The sequence below is a fragment of the Hyla sarda genome, chromosome 9 (assembly GCF_029499605.1).
Source record: "Hyla sarda isolate aHylSar1 chromosome 9, aHylSar1.hap1, whole genome shotgun sequence".
In the NCBI taxonomy this organism is placed as follows: Eukaryota; Metazoa; Chordata; class Amphibia; order Anura; family Hylidae; genus Hyla; species Hyla sarda.
Window position 1 is genome coordinate 70,697,199 of NC_079197.1, and position 24,521 is coordinate 70,721,719.

The 24,521-nt window shown below is 41.2% G+C and overlaps 1 protein-coding gene across 7 annotated transcripts in view; it reads right to left on the reverse strand.

Annotated features, from left to right (window-relative positions):
- NLGN3 (neuroligin 3) overlaps positions 1-24,521 on the reverse strand; it is a 328,235-nt gene that overhangs the window by 97,035 nt on the left and 206,679 nt on the right. For all 7 annotated transcript variants that reach the window (XM_056540337.1, XM_056540342.1, XM_056540341.1 and 4 more), the window contains one exon: positions 23,074-23,682. In XM_056540337.1, the coding sequence (XP_056396312.1) occupies positions 23,074-23,512 (439 nt within the window). In that variant the 5' untranslated portion in view covers positions 23,513-23,682. The remainder of the gene's footprint in view (positions 1-23,073; positions 23,683-24,521) is intronic.

A 24,521-nucleotide genomic window follows, 5' to 3' on the forward strand; every position in this document is an offset into this window, starting at 1 on the left:
CATCTGGCTGCTCAGTATGAGTCAGACCCTATAACAACTGTATGGCTGTGCAGTTTATACTATCCCCTATAACAGCACCCTCACTGGGAAGTCTGAACAAACCCTGTAACAGCAGACTGGTGATTTTGTCTGGACCATGCCCTATATCAACAGTCTAGCAGTGAAGTCTTGATCTCCATCTATACCAGAAGACTGGCTTTGTATTCTGGACTATCGCCTATAACAACAGTCTGGCTGTGAAGTCTGGACCTCCACCTTTATTAGCAGTCTGGCTGTGAAATCTGGTCCTCAACCTATGGATGTGTAGTTTGGATCACCCATACAACTGCAGTCTGGTTGTGATGTCAGGACCTCCACTTAATATATAAAACAGATTACACTTTGTCATTATTTATTTATTTAACAAAACCTAGCCCAAAATGCATAAGCACTGTGCAAAAACGTACGCATGCCCTTACAGCATTAGAAGGAATTAAGAGGGTAAGTATGTAAGAGGGCAAGTATGTTAGAGGGTAAATAAGTGCAGATCTGGAGCATTCAAGTATTTATCCAATGCCAATGAGGAAAGACGTCAGCAATTATCTTGGGAAAGTAATTGCTGCTGCAGATAAATCAGGGAAGGATTATAAAGCAATTTCTAAACAATTTGAACTTGAAAACATTCTGGACAGTTGACAGGAATGAGAAGATTGAACAAATATGGCTTATTTGAAAGGGTTGCTAAGAGGAAGACTCTTTCTAAAAAGAAAATAGCCGCACAGTTTAAAGAGGTACTCTGGCACAAAATATGTTATCCTCTATCAAAAGGATAGGGGATAAGAAGTTAGATCGTGTGGACCCGAACTCTGCTCCGTGCCGGATGACTGGAGACGACAGCCATCGTGCCCCATCCATTCAGGTCTATGGGAGGAGGCGTGACGGCTACATACTAGCCGTCACGCCCCCTCCTATAGACATGAATGGAGGGGGCATGGTGTGACGTCACAAACACGGGAGCGTGGAGTTGCTGCTGCCGGACCGGAGATCATGGGGATCCCCGCGATCTAACATCTTATCCCCTATCCTTTTGATAGGGGATAAGATGTTTTGCACCGGAGTACCCCTTGCATATGCCCTGCATCCCGAGTCCTTAAGGACGTAGGGCGTATGGATATGCCCGTGGGAATTACGGTCCCGCAGCTAGCCGGTTGGGGACCGGACCGGGATGCCTTTTGAAATCATTCAGGAGACATCCCGGCACATCGCCAAGGGGGGTCCTGAGACCCCCCCATGTCTGCGATCACAGGAAATCGCATGTCAATTCAGACATGCGATTTTCTGCTATTTCTGGGCTGATCGGGTCTCTGGTGACCCGCTCGCCTGGAAAATAGGGATGATCGGGGCTGTCAGTGACAGCCCCGTTCATCCTGAGGGATAGGAGTGAGGTTGCAGTGCTGCGATTTCCTCCTATCCCCTGCCATTAGTCAGTGAATGCTGACCAATGGCAGTGGAAGACGGGGGGGTTGCCATGGAAACCCCCTGCTCTGCCCACCCCTGGATGTCTAGGAACAGAAACGGAAAAAAGACCTATGGATTCCAGGCGCTGCCAGCTTCGTTTCCAGTGAGGATAAAGGCCTACTACAGTTTTAGATGAACACAGTAGTCTTTATTACATATAAAAACAAAAAACAGTGATGAGGCGTTTTGAGGGGATACCCCTCTTCCTCAGATCAGGCATACACAAGGTGTAAACAGTGTGTGGTTTATATGCACCGAAATTGGCACCAAACAGTAAAAAAAGGGGCGTGGCCCAGATGTGGGCCGTCATAAATGTGTAATGTAAACAAACCATTAATAGTTATTATACATACAAAAAAACATTTATATTGAGCAACAATGCAATATATGGCTAAACTTCAATAAAGTTATTACTATAAAGGGGAAAGCGTTTTAGTGTTAGAACTCCCTTGCTGAACGCTGTGCCCGCAAACGTCACTAAGGATGCATTGCTAGGCAGAGCGCTCGGCCTCCGGAAGTTACACAGCAAGAACGCTGTGCCTGCAAGCGTCACTAAGGACGCGTTGCTAGGCAGAGCGATCGGCCTCCGGAGGTTACACAGAAAGATTACGTGCAGCTCTGAGGCCTATAGCAGCGCATGTGATAGCGTCACTATGGACTCGTTGTTAAGGTAGGCAACAATCAGGCAACTAGGGGCTTGTCCGGACTCCATACGCTGCTGTGGTGGGGCTTTGTTAGCACGCATGCGCTGGCGTTGTTAAGGACGTGTGATCAGTGCAGTGAGCAGTACCAGTAGGGAAACAAGGGGCGTGCCTTCTTCCCGAGAGCTGTCAGGAATGTAAACAATAGATATCACGGCCAGTACGTATACTAAAATGAGTGGCTAGGACCGCACCAAGGGAAGTGCAAAAATTATTAAAGCGATTAAAGTGATTGAAATGGGGAATAAAACAATCATGCAAAATGAATTAAAAATAGGAAATCGATAAATAAATAAAATAGTAACAGATCAGTCCATGAGTAATAACTATATAAATATCTAATATAGTGAGCAAATCAATAAATAGAAAGAAATATACTAAAAACAGGTCCATGAGGAATTTTGAAGCCAACACGTTAATGTGATAAAAGGATGAATAAATAGGTATAAATATATAAAGTGTATAAAAAAGGGGACTCCACTTAGAAATTACACTCGATCATCTTATTTAGACTGCCGTTACTAGTGTATGAAGTTTGTATATCCAAAAGTTCTCTCTTTTTCTGAGTGTAGAAAATCTTTGATGATCATCCTTAGATATCATCTCAATAGGGGTCAGACGAACGCATTCAAAGTTCTGGTGGTGGTGTTCTGTGATGTGCCTAGAGACGCTGTGTAGAAGGAAGCCATTTGTTGTATTGCTTCTGTGCTTATTTATCCTTTCCCTTAGGCATCTGGTGGTTCGGCCCACATATTGGACATTCAAGAAGGTATATAACATATTTGGAGGAGCAGTTCATAAAAGATTTAATGCTAAATGTTTCCCCTGTACTTTTTGATGAGAAGTGCTTACATTTGTTATTAATTATAGAACAACTTTTACATCTAGTAGAGGAGCATTTATAAGCTCCCATAGAGAACAGAAATGTAGGTTTTATTGTTGTTTTAGAGGTTTTAAGTTTGCTCGGAGCAATGATATTGCAAAGCGTTCTTCCTCTTCGAAACGTAATTGCTGGTTTGAAGGGAAGTATATCTTGTAGATATGGGTCATTTCGGAGAATGGTCCAATGTTTATGTATGATGTTCTTGATTTCTTTGTGTTCTTTAGTAAAAGTTGTAATGAAATTGAGAGACCATTTTTCATTTGCGGTGTTGTTTTTGCGTTCAGTTTTTTTCAAACATTCTGTTTGTGACAGTTTGTTAGCTCTCTCATAAGCTGAATCTACTAGTACCTTGGAGTACTTTTTAGCTTTAAATCTAGTTTTAAGTATCTTACTTTGCTCACTAAAACCACAGGAAGTTGTACAGTTACGTCTTATGCGTTTGAATTGCCCAAATGGAACATTTGTTAACCACTTCTTATAGTGGGCACTTGAAAAATCCAAGTAACTGTTACTGTCCACTTTTTTGAAAAAGTTTTTTGTATTGAGATGTCCACTCTCATCCACAAAAACAACTACATCCAGGAATTCAGCATTATTAGTGAAAATCGATTGTGTGAATTGAAGGCCAAATTAATTGTCATTAATAGAGCTGAAAAATTCATTTAAAAGATCCTGGGTATGTTTAGACCTGGTAAGCTCCTCCAGATCATGTGAAACTAAGTTAGAGAATGTCTCAATAAAGTTGCCCTTAAAATGTAGTGGATAAAAGTTGGATACTGGTCTTAAATCTGTGTGTAATACCGGGGGGAGATGCGCATCAGCACTCTCTAATACGTAGTTGGATTTTACTCCCTCCAGATCCTTCATACTAAAGAATCTCTTCACTGTAAGTTTCTTTATATATTTATTAAGGTCCAAAAAGAGTTCAAAACTGTCAGCACTATTAGTTGGACAGAATGAAAGTCCTCTCTGAAGTAGTTTGGTCTCTAAGACATAGGACGATAAATACAATTTTTTAACTGTGACTAAATCGCTGGATTTCAGTTTTGTCTTTTCCCTCTCCCTCTTTCTTCCTCCTCTGCATCCTCTTCGCTGCGTAGTTTTCTTTTTGTGCTCAAACAGGGGGCGATGTGAACTGTCTCTACTGTTGGTGACTCCAATAGAGGGGGGGAGTGTAGGCTGGTTGATTATGTTGGTGGATAGCTCTAAAAAAGTAGTAGCATTATGTGAAACTGAAAAAATCTATAGTGGGAGGCACACCTGAGGAAGGGATGAGCGTGGTATTAGAATGGTGCCTATCGGAGTATAGAAAAGATTGTCTACAGATCGTACAGCAGGGCTAGGTGGAGAATGGACATGTACTGTAAAGAGAGAATCCTCAAAGGATGAGTTAGAGAAAGAACCATAACCATGACCTGAAGGTAAACGGTTTATATGTGATGCATGGTTGGAAAGATCTTTGGGGATCGTTGGAAATATCTATGAGCTCTTGGAGTAGATTATGATTGATAGTGGATGGAGTATCAGACGCTCTGGTTGTAGTATTACAAGGCTTATTGTTGGTAGAATGTTTGAGGAGTCCTGTTTACACCTTGTGTATGCATGATTTGAGGAAGAGGAGTATCCCCTCGAAACGCGTCATCACTTTTATATGTAATAAAGACTACTGTGTTCATCTAAACCTGTAGCATCTTTGGCCTTTATCCTCACTGGAAACGAACCTGGCAGCGCCTGGAATCCATAGGTCTTTTTTTCGTTCCTGTTCCTAGACGTCTTCTCCAGGATAAGGGTCCTATTGCTTCCTGCGACCTCTGGCACAGCAGCCACTTGGACACCAGTTAGTACCCCATTGTGAGGTGATAGCATATTCTTCTATTTTTTTCTGGTGAGCACCCATCCATAAGAGCGGTTGGTCATCCACCATATTAAATCTTCCATACCACCAAGGGTAATACACGAGGCGCCGTTACTTCGGTCTTTTTTTCTTCTCTTTGTGTGTTTAGCTCTAGGGGCCGTTCGCAGAAACGTGGTATGACCGAGGCGACCAGTAATACCCGGATAACATTTGCTACCATGGATCTTAAGAACACATGACTTAATAAGAGATCCATGTGGTTCGACACTCTTATATCCTCCATGCCGGTGAACAATACCAATGAAGGACTTACGGATCATACTTCAGATACCATCTGTGTAAGTGATTTTGATCTGATGAAAGCTTAATTTTTTTAACTAGAAAAACGTTCTGCAGAAGAAACTGAACATCATCTAGACAGCTCTTTTTTGAAAATCAGAAAGAACAGAAAGAATCATTAGCCTCTTTTAAGGATAACCGAGAATTCTGTATGGAATGGGAAAAAGCCCTTGACATCTGTTCCACTACCCTTCTTAAACTACTGTCAGAAAAAAGGGATAAAATTGTGGACTCCGTCTCAGATAAGACTGATGCCTATATTTTTACACTTTCTCAATTTCAACATCTTGCTGAATATAATGAATGGTGAATGGCACTCCTCATATACCACTAAAATTAAAAAACTCGAACAAGAGATCATGCAGAAAAAAAAAAAAAAAAAAACTAAATAGAGATCGCTGCGATTACCAAAACAATAATGTAAAATTTTGGGTCAAGCCCATTAACCAAAATACGAACACCATCAATGCTAGTCCTACATCTAAACCTACCTACAATCCTAAATATCCCAACAGGAATAAAAATAAAGATCGCACATCTAATGCCAACACTCATCACTATCGCCACTCAAAGGATTCATCTATTACATTTAGATCTTCTAATAATTACAGTAAAACTAATACCAATTACAACAATAAACCAACCTCTTATAATAACAGAAATGTACCAGTCCACGCATCTGTTCTTTCTCTAAATTCTAATAATTCCACTACCAATAATCACAACAACAATAGGCCGGTCCATTCTTCTGCTCTCTCTAAAGAATTCAAGTCTTCTGCCAGACCTGATTACACCAACCCCCGACCGCCTACGCTACTAGCTCCCACATCATCAACATCAGAACTCCTCAAACATTCTACCAACAAAAAGCCTTGTAATACTACAACCAGAGCGTCTGATACTCCATCCACTATCAATCATAATCTACCCCAAGAGCTCATAGATTTCGTTAAAGATCTTTCCAACCATGCACCACATATTAACCATTTACCTTCAGGTCGTTATGGTTCATTCTCCAACTCATCCTTTGAAGATACATGTCCATTCTCCACCTAGCCCTGCTGTACGATCTGTAGACAATCTGATCTATACTCCAATAGGACACCATTCTAATACCATGCTTATCCCTCCCTCAGGTGACCCTCCCACTATAGATTTTTCTGTTTCACATAATGCTACTACATTTTTAGAGCTACCCACCAACATAATCAAACAGCCTACGCTCCCCCCTCTATTGGAGTCACCAACAGTAGAGACAGTTCACATCGCCCCCTGTTTGAGCACAAAAAGAAAACTACGCAGCGAAGAGGATGCAGAGGAGGAAGAAAGAGGAAGAGGGAAAAGACAAAACTGAAATCCAGCGATTTAGATACAGTTAAAAATTTTTATTTATCGTCCTATGTCTTAAACGACATAGAGACCAAACTACTTCAGAGAGGACTTTCATTCTGTCCAACTAATAGTGCTGACAGTTTTGAACTCTTTTTGGACCTTAATAAATATATAAAGAAACTTACAGTGAAGAGATTCTTTAGTATGAAGGATCTGGATGGAGTAAAATCCAACTACCGTATATACTCGAGTATAAGCCGACCCGAGTATAAGCCGAGACCCCTAATTTCAACCCAAAATCCCAGGAAAAGTTATTGACTCAAGTATAAGCCTAGGGTGGGAAATACATCATCCCCCCCTGTCATCATCCAGACCCCCGTCATCATCCAGACCCGTCATTAACATCCTCATCATCATCCCCTTGTCATCATCCCACACATCCCCCCTTCATCATCCCCTTGTCATCATCCCACACATCCCCCCTTCATCATCCCCTTGTCATCATCCCACACATCCCCCCTTCATCATCCCCTTGTCATCATCCCACACATCCCCCCTTCATCATCCCCTTGTCATCATCCCACACATCCCCCCTTCATCATTCCCTTGTAATCATCCCACACACCCCCCTTCATCATCCCCACCCCCTTCATCATCCCACCCCCCCTTCATCATCCTCTTGTCATCATCCCACACATCCCCCCTTCATCATCCCCTTGTCATCATCCCACACATCCCCCCTTCATCATTCCCTTGTAATCATCCCACACACCCCCCTTCATCATCCCCACCCCCCTTCATCATCCCACCCCCCCCCCTTCATCATCCTCTTGTCATCATCCCACACCCCCCCCCCCTTCATCATCCTCTTCTCATCATTCGCCCTCAGTGGTCTTCAACCTGCGGACCTCCAGAGGTTTCAAAACTACAACTCCCAGCAAGCCCGGGCAGCCATCGGCTGTCCGGGCTTGCTGGGAGTTGTAGTTTTGAAACCTCCGGAGGTCCGCAGGTTGAAGACCACTGCGGCCTTTGACATCATCCAGCCCCCTCTCACCCCCTTTAGTTCTGTACAGTACTCACCTCCACTCGGCCCTGGTCCGGTCCTGCTGGGCTGTCCGGAGAGGAGGTGGTCCGGTGGGATAGTGGTTCCGGGCTGCTATCTTCACCGGGGGCGCCTCTTCTCCGCGCTTCCGGCCCGGAATAGAGGCGTTGCCTTGACAATGACGCAGAAGTACGTTGGCAATGAACGCACCTCTGCGTCGTTGTCAAGGCAACGTGACTATTCTGAGGCCGGGCCCGAAGCGCTTAGAAGAGGCCTCCCCGGTGAAGATAGCAACCCGGAACCACTGTACCACCTCCTCTCCGGACAGCCCTGCAGGACCGGACCAGCGCCGAGCGGAGGTGAGTACTGTACAGAACTAAAGGGGGGTGAGAGGGGGCTGGATGATGTCGAAGGCCGCAGTGGTCTTCAACCTGCGGACCTCCGGAGGTTTCAAAACTACAACTCCCAGCAAGCCCGGACAGCCGATGGCTGCCCGGGCTTGCTGGGAGTTGTAGTTTTGAAACCTCTGGAGGTCCGCAGGTTGAAGACCACTGCGGGTGGGGGAGTTCACTCGAGTATAAGCCGAGGGGGGTGTTTTCAGCATGAAAAATCGTGCTGAAAAACTCGGCTTATACTCGAGTATATACGGTACGTATTAGAGAGTGCTGAATCGCATCTCCCTCCGGTATTACACACAGATTTAAGACCAGTATCCAACTTTTATCCACTACATTCTAAGGGCAACTTTATTGAGACCTTCTCTAACTTAGTTTCACATGATCTGGAGGAGCTTACCAGGTCTAAACATACCCACCGAAATAATCTCACTAAGAATGAGTTAGAAGCCATGAAAAATCTATTGAACAACCAAGATCTGGTATTTTGTTCGGCGGACAAAGGAGGAGGAATTGTGGTTTTAAATCACAGTGATTATATTAATGAAGCAAACCGTCTTCTCTCAGATATTCATTTTTATAAAAACTATCTTTTAACCCTACCGCTCAATACATGCTAGAATTAAAAAACCCTAGTAACAGACGGTCTCACAAGTGGAGTTTTAAACAAAAAGGAACATGATTATATTTTAGTTACAGAACCAGCTTTACTTATTTTCTACTTTTTACCAAAGGTACATAAAAACATAGAAAAACCTCCTGGACGCCTGATTGTTTGAGGCATCAATTCGGTCTCTGCTAACTTATCCCACTACCTAAATAAATGATTACAAAAATATGTTTTTAACTTAAAGTCACATCTTAAAGATACTACGGATTTTATCACTTCTATTCTCGAGGCCAATTGGTCATCCAACTGTTTACTAGTGACCATGGACATTTTGTCTCTTTATACAGTTATTAACCACGATCAAGGTATTGAAGCTTTGGCACACTTCCTGCAAGAAGACCCAAATATGCCCCAAATTCAACGTGATTTTATTCTTAAAGGTTTGAGGTATATTCTAACGCATTATTATTTTGATTTCCAGGGGCAAATTTATTACCAACATACTGGGACCGCAATGGGCTCTAAAGTGGCGCCCAGCTTTGCAAATGTATTTGTGGGTTTATTTGAAGAACAGTTGATTTATCCCCATGTTTTATTTAAGCATTGTACTTTCTAAAAACGTTTTATCGATTATATATTTTTTATCTGGCAAGGACCTCAGGATCTTTTAAATTAATTTTTAAGCTCTATTAATGACAATTCATTTGGCCTTCAATTCACACAATCTATTTTTACTAATAATGCTGAATTCCTGGATGTAGTTGTTTTTGTGGATGAGAGTGGCTCTCTCAATACAAAAAACTTTTTCAAAAAAGTGGACAGTAACAGGTACTTGGATTTTTCAAGTGCCCACTATAAGAAGTGGTTAACAAATGTTCCATTTGGGCAATTCAAACGCATAAGACGTAACTGTACAACTTCCTGTGGTTTTAGTGAGCAAAGTAAGATACTTAAAACTAGATTTAAAGCCAAAAAGTACCCCAAGGTACTAGCAGATTAAGCTTATGAGAGAGCTAACAAACTGTCACAAACAGAATGTTTGAAAAAAACTGAACGCAAAAACAACACCGCAAATGAAAAATGGTCTCTCAATTTCATTACAACTTTTACTAAAGAACACAAAAAAATCAAGAACATCATACATAAATATTGGACCATTCTCTGAACCGACCCATATCTACAAGATATACTTCCCTTCAAACCTGCAATTACGTTTCGAAGAGGAAGAACGCTTCGCAATATCATTGCTCCGAGCAAACTTAAAACCTCTAAAACAACAATAAAACCTACATTTCTGTCCTTTACGGGAGCTTATAAATGCTCCTCTGCTAGATGTAAAAGTTGTTCTATAATTAATAACAAATGTAAGCACTTCTCATCAAAAAGTACAGGGGAAACATTTAGCATTTAATCTTTTATGAACTGCTCCTCCAAATATGTTATATACCTTCTTGAATGTCCATGCAGACTTCAATATGTGGGCCGAACCACCAGATGCCTAAGGGAAAGGATAAATAAGCACAGAAGCAATACAACAAATGGCTTCCTTCTACACAGCGTCTCTAGGCACATCACAGAACACCACCACCAGAACTTTGAATGCATTCGTCTGACCCCTATTGAGATGATATCTAAGGACGATCATCAAAGATTTTCTACACTCAGAAAAAGAGAGAACTTTTGGATATACAAACTTCATACACTAGTACCGGCAGTCTAAATTAGATGATCGAGATTTCTAAGTGGAGTCCCCTTTTTTATACACTTTATATATTTATACCTATTTATTCATCCTTTTATCCCATTAACGTGTTGGCTTCAAAATTCCTCATGGACCTGTTTTTAGTATATTTCCTTCTATTTATTGATTTGCTCACTATATTAGATATTTAAATAGTTATTACTCATGGACTGATGCATTACTATTTTATTTATTTCCTATTTTTAATTCATTATGCATGATTGTTTTATTCATAGTCTCTTGTGTATCCTTGGAGTCATGGATTTGCTCTATACTCATATTCCCCTATTTATACATTGATCCATTTTTCATTTAGTCAGTTATGCTATTATACCCATATAGTTCCTTTATTAATACATGTATCTATATAGGTTTTATCCACCTACCTGGTTCCTTCTAGCCCTTCTTATGTCCTTCCCCATTTCAATCACTTTAATAATTTTTGAACTTCCCTTGGTGCGGTCCTAGACATAGCCACTCATTTTAGTATACGTACTGGCCGTGATATCTATTGTTTACATTCCTGACAGCTCTCGGGAAGAAGGCACGCCCCTTGTTTCCCTACTGGTACTGCTCACTGCACTGATCACACGTCCTTAACATCGCCAGCGCATGCGTGCTAACAAAGCCCCACCACAGCAGCGCTTGGAGTCCGGACAGGCCCCTAGTTGCCTGATTGGTGCCTACCTTAACAACGTAATCTTTCTGTTTAACCTCCGGAGGCCGAGCGCTCTGCCTAGCACCGCCTCCTTAGTGACGCTTGCGGGCACAGCGTTCTTGCTGTGTAACTTCCTGAGGCCGAGCGCTCTGCCTAGCAACACGTCTTTAGTGACGCTTGCGGGCACAGCGTTCAGCAAGGGAGTTCTAACACTAAAACGCTTTCCCCTTTATAGTAATAACTTTATTGAAGGATGCATTTAAAGTTTAGCCATATATTGTATTGTGGCTCAATTTAAATATGTTTTTTTTGTATGTATAATAACTATTAATGGTTTGTTTACATTACACATTTATGACGGCCCACATCTGGGCCACGCCCCTTTTTACAGTTTGGCGCCAATTTCGGTGCATATAAAACAGACACTGTTTACACCTTGTGTATGCCTGATGTGAGGAAGAGGGGTATCCCCTCAAAATGCGTCATCACTGTTTTTTGTTTTTATATGTAATAAAGACTACTGTGTTCATCTAAATCTGTAGTATCCTCACTGGAAACGAAGCTGGCAGCGCCTGGAATCCATAGGTCTTTTTTCCGTTCCTGTTCCTAGACAAGGGTCCTCTTGCTTCCTGCGACCTCCGGCACAGCAGCCACTTGGACACCAGTGAGTACCCCATTGTGGGGTGATATGCGTATTCTTCTATTTTTTCTGGTGAGCACCCATCCATAAGAGCGGTGGATCATTCACCATATTATATCTTCCATAGCACCAAGGGTAATACACGAGGCGCCGTTCCTTCGGTCTTTTTTTCTTCTCTTTGTGTGTTCACCCCTGGATGTCGGGCAGAACGGGGGGGGGGGGGGGGGGAAGAAGATGGCAGCCGGTAACTGAAGAGAAGATCCCGTGGGGACCGCCGATCATCGGTGACAACAGCGGAGATCAGCGGCACAGGAAGGGAAGCGACGGTGGGGGGGGGGGAAAGGAAGGTGTCAGTAGAGCGATATTTACTGCTGCCCTTCTAGTGATTGCCAAACTGAAACTCCCAGCATGCTCAGACAGCCATAGGCTGTCTGGGCATGCTGGGAGTTGTAGTTTTGCAACATCTGGAGGGTCACAGTTTGGAGACCACTATTACAGTGATGCCAAATGGTAGCCCTCCAGATGTTGCAAAACTACAACTCTCAGCATGCCTAGACTGCTCAGGCATGCTGGGAGTTGTAGTTCTGTAACACTGTCCCTTCAGATTTTGCAATTTTCATGAAAATTTTGAAAATTGCTGCCATACTTTGAAGCCCTCTAACTTTTTCAAAAAGTAAAAATATGTCCATTTTATGATGCCAACATAAATTAGACATATTGGCCCTCATTTACTATTCTAAACCCGACTTGTTTTGTCGGTTTTTTTTTGCGCAACTTTGTCTGCGACATGTCGCAGACATCGTGCGCCAGTCTGCGACACGATGCAACATTTTTTCCCGACGGACCCGATGTGGATTCTCCCAAACCCGAAAAAGGGGCGTAACCCGATATTTCTGAGCTTTCCCACGTATTTATAAAGGTTTCCAACCCGAATTGGTTGAATTGTTGTGGATTTTTTCCCGACAACTCAGAGGAGTTGGAAACCAAAACCTACAAAACCCACGTGCGACAAACAGGATGCGACATAATAATATATACCAGGGGAAAAAAGCAGTCGGGTAAGAAAGCAAGATAGACTTACAACCCGATTTTCTAAGTAAATGAGGGCCATTGTATTTGTGAATCAATATAAAATTTATTTGGAATATCCATTTTCCTTACAAGCAGAGAGTTTCAAAGTTAGAAAAATGCTAAATTTTTAAAATGTTTACAATTTTTAAATTTTAAAAGTAAAGACGACAATTTACCACTAAAATAAAGTAGAATATGTCACGAAAAAATCTGTCTCAGAATCAGAATAATCAGTAAAAGCATCTTAGAATTATTAATGCGTAAAGTGACAGTGGTCAGAATTGCAAAAAAGGGCTGCGTCCTTAAGGTGAAAATGAGCTGCGTCCTTAAGGGGTTAAGTTTGCAAAGTTGCATCTGAACAAACCATAAGACTTCTGGAACATTTTCCTTTGTTCAGACAGTCGAAGTAGAGGTGTTTGGCTGTAATGCACAGCACCAAATTTGGCAAAAACCTGACAATATATTAGCACAAACATCTCATAGCAACTGTCAAGCATGGTGGTGGAGAGGTGATGATTTCAGATTGCATTATAGCCACAATACCTTAGCGTTATGGAGTTAACCATAAACCCCTGTGTATACCAAAATATTCTCTATTTAAATATAAGGCAATTTTTCCAACAGCTATAGCTTGGCCAAAATGGGGTGGTCCCGAGCACTTTATGCCATTGCCTACAGTCTGCAGAATCTCTGCATGGAGATTTTCTGCGGGGACATTCCGATGTGTTAACAGCCTGAGAGAGAGTGATAAAGACATGCAAAAAATAAAAAAATAAAAAAAATAAAATAAAACAAAAAAGCTAATGGTGGATCTACAAGCTATTGATTCATGGGCTGTATTTAGTTTACCATACACATCCTTTCCATGTTGACTTAATTTTTGACAAATAAATAATGACACAGTGCAATCTGTTGTGTGTTCTTGTTCATTTGAGCTTGTATTTAGCTCTTAAGGACCATATATATATATATATATATATATATATATACATATATATATATTTTTTTTTTTATGTCATGATATTTAAAACGAAAGAATTCCAAGAGGTAGTACTTTTTCATGACTGTACATTTGTTATTTTTTAGGTTCACCAGCTATATGTTACAATTCATTTTAAAGTAAAATTGCATTTTAAATGTGTAATATCAAAAGACAAACAATTTGAATATAAAAACAAAGTATGAAGCAGAAAAATAAAATTATGACATCAGCAAATCTTTTGCCACTTTAAAGGGGTACTCCACTGGAAAACATTTTTCTTTAAATCAATTGGTGCCAGAAAGTTAAACAGATTTGTAAATTACCGTATATGCCGGCATATAAGACGATTGGGTGTATAAGACGACCCCCAACTTTTACAGTTAAAATGTAGAGTTTGGGATATACTCGCCATATAAGACTATCCTTCTACCGCAATGTACAGTACCTTGTAGTTCCCCCCACATTAGGTAGGCAGCATGTTCCCCCACATTAGGTAGGCAGTATAGTTCCCCCCCACATTAGGTAGGCAGCATGTTCCCCCACATTAGGTTGCAGTTCCCCCACATTAGGTTGCCAGTTCCCCCACATTAGATTGCCAGCTCCCCAACATTAGGTCGGGAGTTCCCCAACATTAGTAAGCAGCTCCCCCACATTAGTAGCAGATCCCCCCACAATAGTAGGCAGTTCCCCCACATTTGTAGGCAGTTCCCCCCATAATAGTAGGCAGCTCCCCCACAATAGTAGGCAGTTTCCCCACAATAGTAGGCAGCTCCCCCACAATAGTAGGCAGTTTCCCCACAATAGTAGGCAGTTTCCCCACAATAGTAGGCAGCTCCCCCCACATTTGTAGGCAGCTACCCCCATTATAGTAGGCAGCTCCCCCCATAATAGTAGGCAACTCTCCCTATAATAGTAGGCAGCTCCCCCCATAATAGTAGGCAGCTCCCCCCCATAATAGTAGGCAGCTCCCTCCATAATAGTAAGCAGCTCCCCTCATAATAGTAGGCAGCTCCCCCTATAATAGTAGGCAGCTCCCCCCCATAATAGTAGGCAGCTCCCCCCAATAACAGTAGGCAGCTCCCCCCATAATAGTAGGCAGCTCCCCCCCCCATAATAGTAGGCAGCTCCCCCTATAATAGTAGGCAGCTCCCCCCATAATAGTAGGCAGCTCCCCCCATAATAGTAGGCAGCTCCCCCCATAATAGTAGGCAGCTCCCCCCACATTAGGTTGTCAGCTCCACCCCCCCCCCCCTTCCCCCCAGACATACAGCGTCAGCCTCCAGCCATATAAAGTGTATGGCTGGAGGCTGTATGTCTGTACTGCCCCCACTGTGATCCGGTCACCGCTCCTCCGGCCCGGGGTCACATCTACTGCTATGGCCTATGGACCATAGCAGGAGGTGCCAGTACCAGGGGAGCGGTGACCGGAACACTGAAGAAGATAACGCGCCGCCTTACCAGGCCCCGGCCAGCACGCGTTCTCCTGCGATGATCCTGCGGTCCCCCTGGTCCTCCTGCGTCTCTATGGTTGTACGCACGGGCCGTCACTGACGTACAACCATAGAGGCGGAGGATCATCACAGGAGGACGCGCGTTAGCCAGAGAATGGTAAGTGACCGGCGGACACAGGGATAGCAGGTAAAAACTAATGCTGTCTACTAAAAACCAGGGGCCTCCAGCTGTTGTGAAACTACAACTCCCAGCATGCCTGGACAGCCTTTGCCGGTCCGGGCATGCTGGGAGTTGTAGTTTCACAACAGCTGGAGGCCCCCTGGTTTTTAGTATCAGTAATTAGTTTTTACATGCTATGGCCGGTCCCCGCCTGCAGCCGCACACGGGAGCCGGGCCGGGCAGATGATCATAGGTATTCCTATGCCGGACCCCAGTACTCGGTGAATAAGACGACCCCCGACTTTGCAGAAGAAAATTCGGGGTTAAAAAGTCATCTTATACGCCGGGATATACGGTACTTCTATTTAAAAATCTTAATCCTTCCAGTACTTATCAGTTGGTGTATACTAAAGAGGAAGTTCTTTTCTGTCTGACCACAGTCTGACCACAGTGCTCTCTGCTGACACCTCTGTCCATTTTAGGAACGTCCAGATTAGGAGAAAATTCCCATAGCAAACCTCTTCTGCTCTGAATAGTACCTGACATGGACAGAGGTGTCAGCAGAGAGCACTGTGTTCATACAGAAAGGAAATAAAAAAAAAGAAAAGAACTTCCTCTGTTATATACACCATCTGATAAGTACTGGAAGGAATAGGATTTCTAAATAAAAGTAATTTACACATCTGTTTAACTTTCTGGCACCAGTTGATTCAAAGAAAAATGTTTTTTCAGTGGAGTACCCCTTTAAGGGTACTTTGCCTAAAATTAGACGACAAATTCCAATAAACTATGTAAAATTATCTATAAACACTGAAAATGTTGGTGATAATGTTATCTTTACAACAAAGAACCATCAATTCAGTGTATAATGTTAGTAGATGGATTTTCTATTAACCTCTGGTACCAAGTAATTAAGATAACTCTAACGCTGGAGATATACAGCCAAATCCTTTAAACAAAAATCCAAGCTTTGAGTGACACACTAAACATCTGATATTGCTATCACTCCTATGCCAGATCAGATGACAACCCGACAGTTCGTTTTCAGCCTGTTACCTTGTAACCATGTTTGCATAGAGAGCAGACAGTGGCATCCAGCAGTCATTTTCAAGTTTATTTGAATTTGTGGCTGTGAAAGCTGAGAATATATTCATATATTTTTCCAGTACATGTTCATGTTTGTAATGCATAATATATGTGCTAAATGGAGGTAATTATAAAAAAATATTTATAAAAATTAATTGTATGTTTAGGTGTATGTTCACACGTACAGGTTATGCTGCATATTTTTTCTGCATATTGTCTGCAGCTGATTTTGCTACCCATTGCAGCTAATGGGTAGCAAAATCAGCTGCACAAATATGCAGAAAAAATATGCAGCATAACCTGTACTTGTGCATGTATCCTAAACGTTTGCCAAGAGGAAAACTATTTTTCAATGCTTAGAAAGAGGGAAAAGAATGAAAGAATGTAAAATCAACAACGAAGAAAGCACAAATAAACAAACACAGCAAAAATGTAAAATTAAAGTGGTTTTAGAACCTAACTGAGTGTTGCAGAATGATTGACCCCAGCACTTAAAATACAGAAAATGAGCAGTGGAAGGAAATTAAAATAAGTCATGGCCACCAAACTGTGTTGTTGCTGTTTTCATTTTCTATCAAGAAGCTGAATAATTGATGGAAGTACATTCTAATTGAGAAACCATACATGAATACATAGTATGGCTGCAACATCTTTTATATTAGATAACCCTAATAATGTGGGGTACATCAACTACTCAAAAACCAGTATACAAATGTAAATCTGAATGCGTATGATTGCAAAACATAGATTGGCAGCAATTTTATCCAGGTGCTTGAAGGGAGGATGTCATGCTGATGACTGACAGGAACTATCGTGATAATGACAATGAAAATGAAAAGTCATTTAAATGCAAGAACTCAACAGAATGACAAAAAGTGGAGGCTGATGATACCCTGGGGCCACATTGGTTACAGTAAGGAGGCTGTCAAATATGCAAATTTGCTGGTAAGAAGCTGGGAACCGAAGTAAGACTAAGGCTAAGTCTCCACTTGGTTTTTTGTCCTGCGTTTTTAGGGATCAAAACGCCAGTGCAATGTACGTCATCATGCGTTTTTTCTGGCGTTTTTTCCAGCGTTTTTTTCATTTGTGTGGAAATTGCACCTTGGCGCTTTTTTGGTACCCAAAATTTGTTGGGTACTGAAAAAAAAAAAAAAAAAAGGATGCAGCAGTGATGGAAAAAAATTTATTAAACGCAATGTATATATTTTATAACCCAATTTTTTTATTATTTTTTAATAAAGTGTGTGTGTTTCACTTTTTTTTTCTCAATTTTTAACATTTATTCTGTAGTACTACTACTCCCAGCATGGAACAGACTGTTCCATGATGGGAGTGGTAGTACCTATACTATAGACATATCGCCCCGGGTGTCAGTCCTGACACCCGATGCGATCGTCCATAATATAGCAGAGAAGCGAGCGGGTCTATACAGCGCTCGCCTCTCTATACTCCGGCCAGTGATGTCAATAGAAATTCATATCACTCATTCATATTTTCCGCCCAGAGCTGTGATTGGCCGGATGGTTGCAGCCAATCAAAGCTCTGAGGAAAAGATGAATGAATGAGTGGCCAGTCCTGGAGTATAGTGCAGAGCAGGGATGGGAGCGATGTGTACAGCCGCTCCATCTCTGCTATAGACAGGATGATCACAGCGGGTGTCAGTAGTGATACCCACTGCGATCTGTTCTTATCTGCAAGTACTACTACTCCCAACATGGAGCACACTCTGCTCCATGCTGGGAGCTGTAGTACCTGCATTAATAGACAGATCACAGTGAGTGTAACTTCTGACACCCGCTGCAATCTGTCTATTAATGCAGGTACTACAGCTCTCAGCATGAGGCACAGTGTGCTCCATGTTGGGAGTAGTTGTAGCTGCAGTTATGGAAAGATCACAGCAGATGTCACTCCTCCTGACACCCGCTGTGATCCTCCTGTATAATGTATGGATGTGGCCGACACTCTTCTATGGTCCCCTGCATGGCAGTATATATACACATATTCCTATTTCTCACAGAGAGCTGTGATTGGCTGGAACCATCTGGCCAATCACAGCTCTGCGGGAAATATGAATAAGTGTAAATATACATCAGGGCAGGGGACCATAGAAGAGCGGCCGGCCGCATCTATATATTACACAGGGGAATCGCAATGGGCGATCTGTCTATTAGTACAGGTATTACTACTCCCATCATGGAACAGTGTGTTCCATGCTGGGAGTAGTAGTACTAACTTAAAAAAAATGTAAAGAATAAAGCAAAAAAGTGAAAAACACACACACAATACATTTTTCATTTTTATAATTGTCGGCTACATTTTTATTTCCCCTCACACATAAATTGATCCCTGTTTAAAAAGTAATTTAAAAAATTATTTTTTTTAAATATAAATTTCGTTAGATACAATTTTTTCCTTCACTACTGTATATATTTTGTTTAATTTTTTAATGGTACCCTAGGAAATTTTATTAAAAACAGGTATCTCCATCACTTTTTTTTGGATCGCTGAAGTCCAAAAAAGATTAAAAACCGCCTGCAAAAACGCCAAAGTTAAAATTCACATATCGTTTTTCTTGGCGTTTTCTCACTCCCATAGACTTCTATTGGAGCAAAACACAATGATTTTGCAAAATAACGCCGGTTTGAGCGACATACAGCATTTTTTTCAAAACGCTAAGGAGCTGAAAAAAATGCAAAAAAGTGAAAAAACGCCAAAAGGATTAAAAAAAACGCCAAAGTGAAAAAACGCCAAGTGGAATTCGAAATTTGAGATTTCTCATTGATTTAAAGCTAACATCTGGCCCAAAAAACTGACCAAAAACTGACCAAAAAAACGCCATGCGGCAGAATTGCCGTTTTTCTTGGCATTTGCAAAAAAAAAAAAAAAAGTGGAGACTTCGCCTAAGAGCAAATACAGGAAAATGGCTGGCAGGGTTAAGGTTCAGTTCACACTAGCATTATGGCTTATGCAATGTATAATTAATACATTTTAATCTATATAGATGCCATTAAATTTAATTGTAAAAAAATCCTGCTTAATGGTATATTCACACGTACAGTATTCTGCGCAGATTTGAAGCACAGGATTTTCTGCTGCAGATTTCAATGTAAACTGAATGACTGAACACAGCTTCAAATCCTGCGCATCAATTCTGCGCATGAAATCTGCGCAGAATACTGTACGTGTGAATAGACCCTAAAGGTACGTTCACATGGGCGGATTTGTGTGCTTCCCACTGCAGGTTTGAATGGGGGCGAATTGTCCGCAGCATATTTTCAGCAGCAGAATTTTTGCTGTGGAAAATCTGCCACAGTCCCTGAAAAAAATGTGCCGCCCTCATTCAAACTCAAAGTGGGAAACATGCGAGATTGAAATCAAATCCACCAGTGTGAATGAACCCTAAGGTTATGTTCACATGGCGGAATTCCCCGGAAGAATTCTGCCATAATTTAATGCCTATTGATTTAATCGGGATTTCGCTGTCCGATTCAGACAGCAGAATTTCTGAATTTCTAAATTTTGCTGAATTCTGCAGTGGAATATCATTGAAATCAATGGGGCTTGAATTTTAGCTGAATTTTGTGTTCTGCAATTCTGTTCAGCAATCTTTGCTGAATGGAATTTCGGCAGAAATTCTGCAGCATGAATTTATCCTAAACATATGTTCACACGGGCGGAAGTTGTGTGGAATGTATGCACCCAATATTCCGCACGGACATTCCGCTGCAGCAGAGTACCATTAATTTCAATGGAAATTTTTTTGCACTGTACACACAGTAAAATGTCGGTATGACGGTAGAAAGTCTATTCTTTCTGCGGAGTCCACAAGAAAATTCATTGCCGTCTATGAGACAGCACATTTCTGAGTGGTCCTAGCACCCACCAGATCGGGCAAATGTGTGGAATGTCCACACGTGTTTTCTGTGTGGACATTCCACACACTTTCCTGATGTGTAAACCTGGTCTAAGGATATATTCACATGAGCGAATTTTGCTGTGTATTTTGCTGCTTTTTATTTTCTACTGCTTATTTTATCATTGACTTACCAGCAAAAAATAAGCAGCAAAAAAAAAATAAAAAAATAAAAAGCAGTAGAAAAAAAGCAGCTGAAAATCTGCAGCAAAACATGCACCAAAATTTTCCCATGTGAATGTACCCTAAGGCTAAGTTTCTACTTGTATTTTTGGGGGGAAAACGTCAAGAAAAAGGCCAACTCTGCCGCATGGCATTTTTTTTCGGCCAAAAAACGCTGCAGCCAGATGTTAGATGTAAATCAATGAGAAATAGCAAAATTCTTTTTCCACTTGGCGTTTTTTCAGTTTGGCGTTTTTTTTTATCCTTTTGCCATTTTTTCACTCTTTTTTAGCTCCTTGGTGGTCTTGCAAAGTTGCAGCATGTTGAGCCAATGGCGTTTTTTTCCCTGAAATCGTGGCGTTTTTCTCCCATAGAAGTCTATGGGAGTGAAAAAACGCCAAGAAAAATTACATGAGGCTTTTAACTTTGGCGTTTTTGCAGGCGGTTTTTTATTCTCTTTTGGACTTTGGCGATCCAAAAAAGTGATGGAGATACATTTTTATATAACATTTCGTACGGTACCATTAAAAAATAAAATAAAAAAAGATACAGAAGTGAATGCAAAAATTGTATCTAACGAAATGTATCTTTTTATACATTTTTAAAACAGGGATCAATTTATGTGGGCGGGTAGGGCACTAAAAATGTAACCGACAATAATAAAAATGTAGTGTGTGTGTGTTTTTCACTTTTTTTCTTTAGTTTTTAATTTTTTTTAGGTAGTACTACTACTCCCAGCATGGAACACACTGTTCCATGATGGGAATAGTAGTACCTTTACTAATTGACAGATCACCCGAGTCTATTGCGATCCTTCTGTATAATTTATAGATGCGGCCGGCTGCTCTTCTATGGTCCCCTGCACTACCGTATATATACACACATGCAGAGATGTGAGCACTGTATAGAGCCGCTCCACATCTCTGTTATATTATGGACGATTGCATCGAGTGTCACGACTGACACCCGGGACGATATGTCTAACAGTACAGGTACTATTACTCTCATCATGGAACAGTCTGTTCCATGCTGGGAGTAGTAGTACTACCTAAAAAAAATAAAAATAGAGAAAGAAAAGTGGAACACACACACTTTATTAAAAATGTATTAAAATTTCGTTATAAAAAATCTAAATTTCGTGAAATACATTTTTTTACCATCACTACCTCATCCCTTGTTTATTTTTATTTTTTTTGGCACCCAACAAATTTTGGGTACAAAAAAAAACTCAAAAGGGGCCAAATTTACACTCAAATGCAAAAAACGCCAGAAAAAAACACAAGAAAAAAACGCTAAAAACACAGGAAAATGCTATGGTGTTTTTTCTTGTGTTTTTTTGGGCCACAAAATTTTTAAAACAGGGATCAATTTATGTGGGCGGGCAGGGACCTAAAAATGTAGCTGACAATAATAAAAATGTAGTGAGTGCATGTTTTTCCCTTTTTCCTTTATTATTCACATTTTTTTCCGGTAGTACTACTACTCCCAGCATGGAACACACTGTTCCATGATGGGAGTAGTAGTACCTGTACTAATTGAAAGATCGCCCATTGCGATCCTCCTGTATAATGTATAGATGCGGCCGGCCGCTCTTTTATGGTCCCCTGCACTGCCGTATATATACACCTATTCATATTTCCCTCAGAGAGGGAAATTCCAGACAATCACAGCTCTCTGCGGGAAATATGAATAGTTGTATATATACGTCAGTGAAGGGGACCATAGAAGAGCGGCTGCCGCATTTATACATTTTACAGAAGGATCGCAACGGGCGATCTGTCAATTAGTGCAGGTACTACTACTACTCCCATCATGGAACAATCTGTAGTAGAAGTACTACCTAAAAAATTTTAAAAATAGAGAAAAAAGTGAAACACACACACACTTTATTAAAAATTAATTAAAGTGTTGTTATAAAATATATAAATTTCGTTAAATACATTTTTTTCCATCACTACTGCAACCTTTTTTATTTTTATTTTTTGGTACCCAACAAATTTTGGGTACCAAAAAAAACTGCCAAGGTGCAATTTCCACAAAAATGAGTAGAAACTTAGCCTTAGTGTGAACAGAACCTGTCATCTAACAATAAAAAGAAATGTAATGGAGAATAAGAATTGGGCACTAATAAGATAACATTTTTCCAATGAAAGAAAAAACTTTTTTTTTTGCTGTGTTGTAATTGAAAAAAGTTGAGCAATGGAGTAATATGATTATACATTACAAAGAAAAGACATGGAGGAAGCAGACATGGGGAAAAACCCTCTCTCTATTAAAGAGGGCACAGGTCAAAAATATTAGGAGAAATCCAATCTGAGGAGGACTTTAAAAAACACTGACTGAATGAAGGGAAAGGAGACAGTGCTGAAGGCATGACCAGCAGACAGCACTAATTCTTGCTGATACATGGCATGCAGCAGGCACACCCCCCCAACCCCACCCAAACACACACCTCCCCCCTCCATGCTGTGGACATAACACTGGAGGGAAAACACGCAAACCAGCTTGGATCCCAGGTTTGGTGAGGGGATCTTACCGTACCCCTCTTTACTCACCATCCTCTGTAGGAACATAGATGTTCAGATATAGGCAATCCTCACTTTGTTCCTGAAGATATCCAGTCACAGTATCAAGATTTGAAGTGAACCAGACTGGCATCATTATGTCTGGTACTGCATTCTGTATATTCTGTGGGCACACAGGTGAGAAATGTGTGGCATTTCGTATCCCAGACCAAGAAGGAGGAGGCTCTGGAGGAAGGAAACGTTTCTCTCCCACAGGTGGTGCAGCATAAGGCACCCCCAAGTACTGATCCACAGGGCCCAATATATCGTTGGGCAAAGAAACTCGCGTGCCACGCAGCTTGCCGTAGTGTGTGTTCACAGTCTGTGAATATACCTGTGCATGAGAGATGAGTACACGAGCAGTCACACTCAGAACCCACAGGGCCAGACTCAGCTTCCCAGGGGCGACACCAAGCCCAACCACATGCATGGTATGAACAATACAGTCCTAGCATCCAGAGTGTAAGCACCAAGGAAGTAAGGGTGTTACAGAAATTCAAGGTCTCCCGAACAGGGCACTTCAGTCACATCCTGTATCCCAAAATCTAAGGCCACGACAGTCAAGCAGCAGACAGGTGGCACAACCAGCATCCGCTCGACCTACAGAGAAAATAAATATTGTCAGTAAAATTTAGAAGAAAAAACAAAACATACAACAGCAGCATTAAACTCAAACTCTCATAACTAGATTTGTACGAACATGTAATGCTTCACAAACTCCATGGATTAGAACATGATATCATTTTCTGCTTCTTAAAGGGGAAGTCTGCCGAATAAAGTTCTCTTTTAAATAAAAAAGTAAAAACAGTCAAGGAAGGATTACATAAAAAAAAAAAAAAAAAAACACCAACAAGCATTCCAATGTGTAGGATCCACTAATCCAAATGAAGACAACTCCCTAGTAATAGGGAGCAACTCACCGGATCCTGTTGTGCAGGTACGAGGCACAACTCTCAATATGGTTCAATTCAGTAGCATGTACTCTATTGCTAACTTCAACCACGGTGGTGGTAGTAGTCTTTATTCACCAAGAAGACAAGGCTGCAGCTCCCCCTTACCCCGTAAACATGCAAACAATACAAATTAAGTAAAAAAAAAAGGTGTAGTATCTAAGATACTTAATGTAAGGATTGGGATGGAGCACTGCCTGAAAATGGATAGTAGGATAACGTGTAATAACAATTTATTTCATGTAACGCGTTTCAGGATCAATCTGACCCTTTCTTCAGACATGATAGAATGTCAGATATTACACACAATAAATATTTATTAGGGGACATGTATGAAAGATTTTACCCATTTTGTGTGTATATTTTTGCGCCAAATTTTGCCCAAGGCCTTTTTTGGTAGAGCATGTCCTCCAGATGTGGCCGAATCAGGGTACCTTGGAGTGACATCTATAGTACGCATGGATTTATTAATTGCGTACTTTCCCTTTA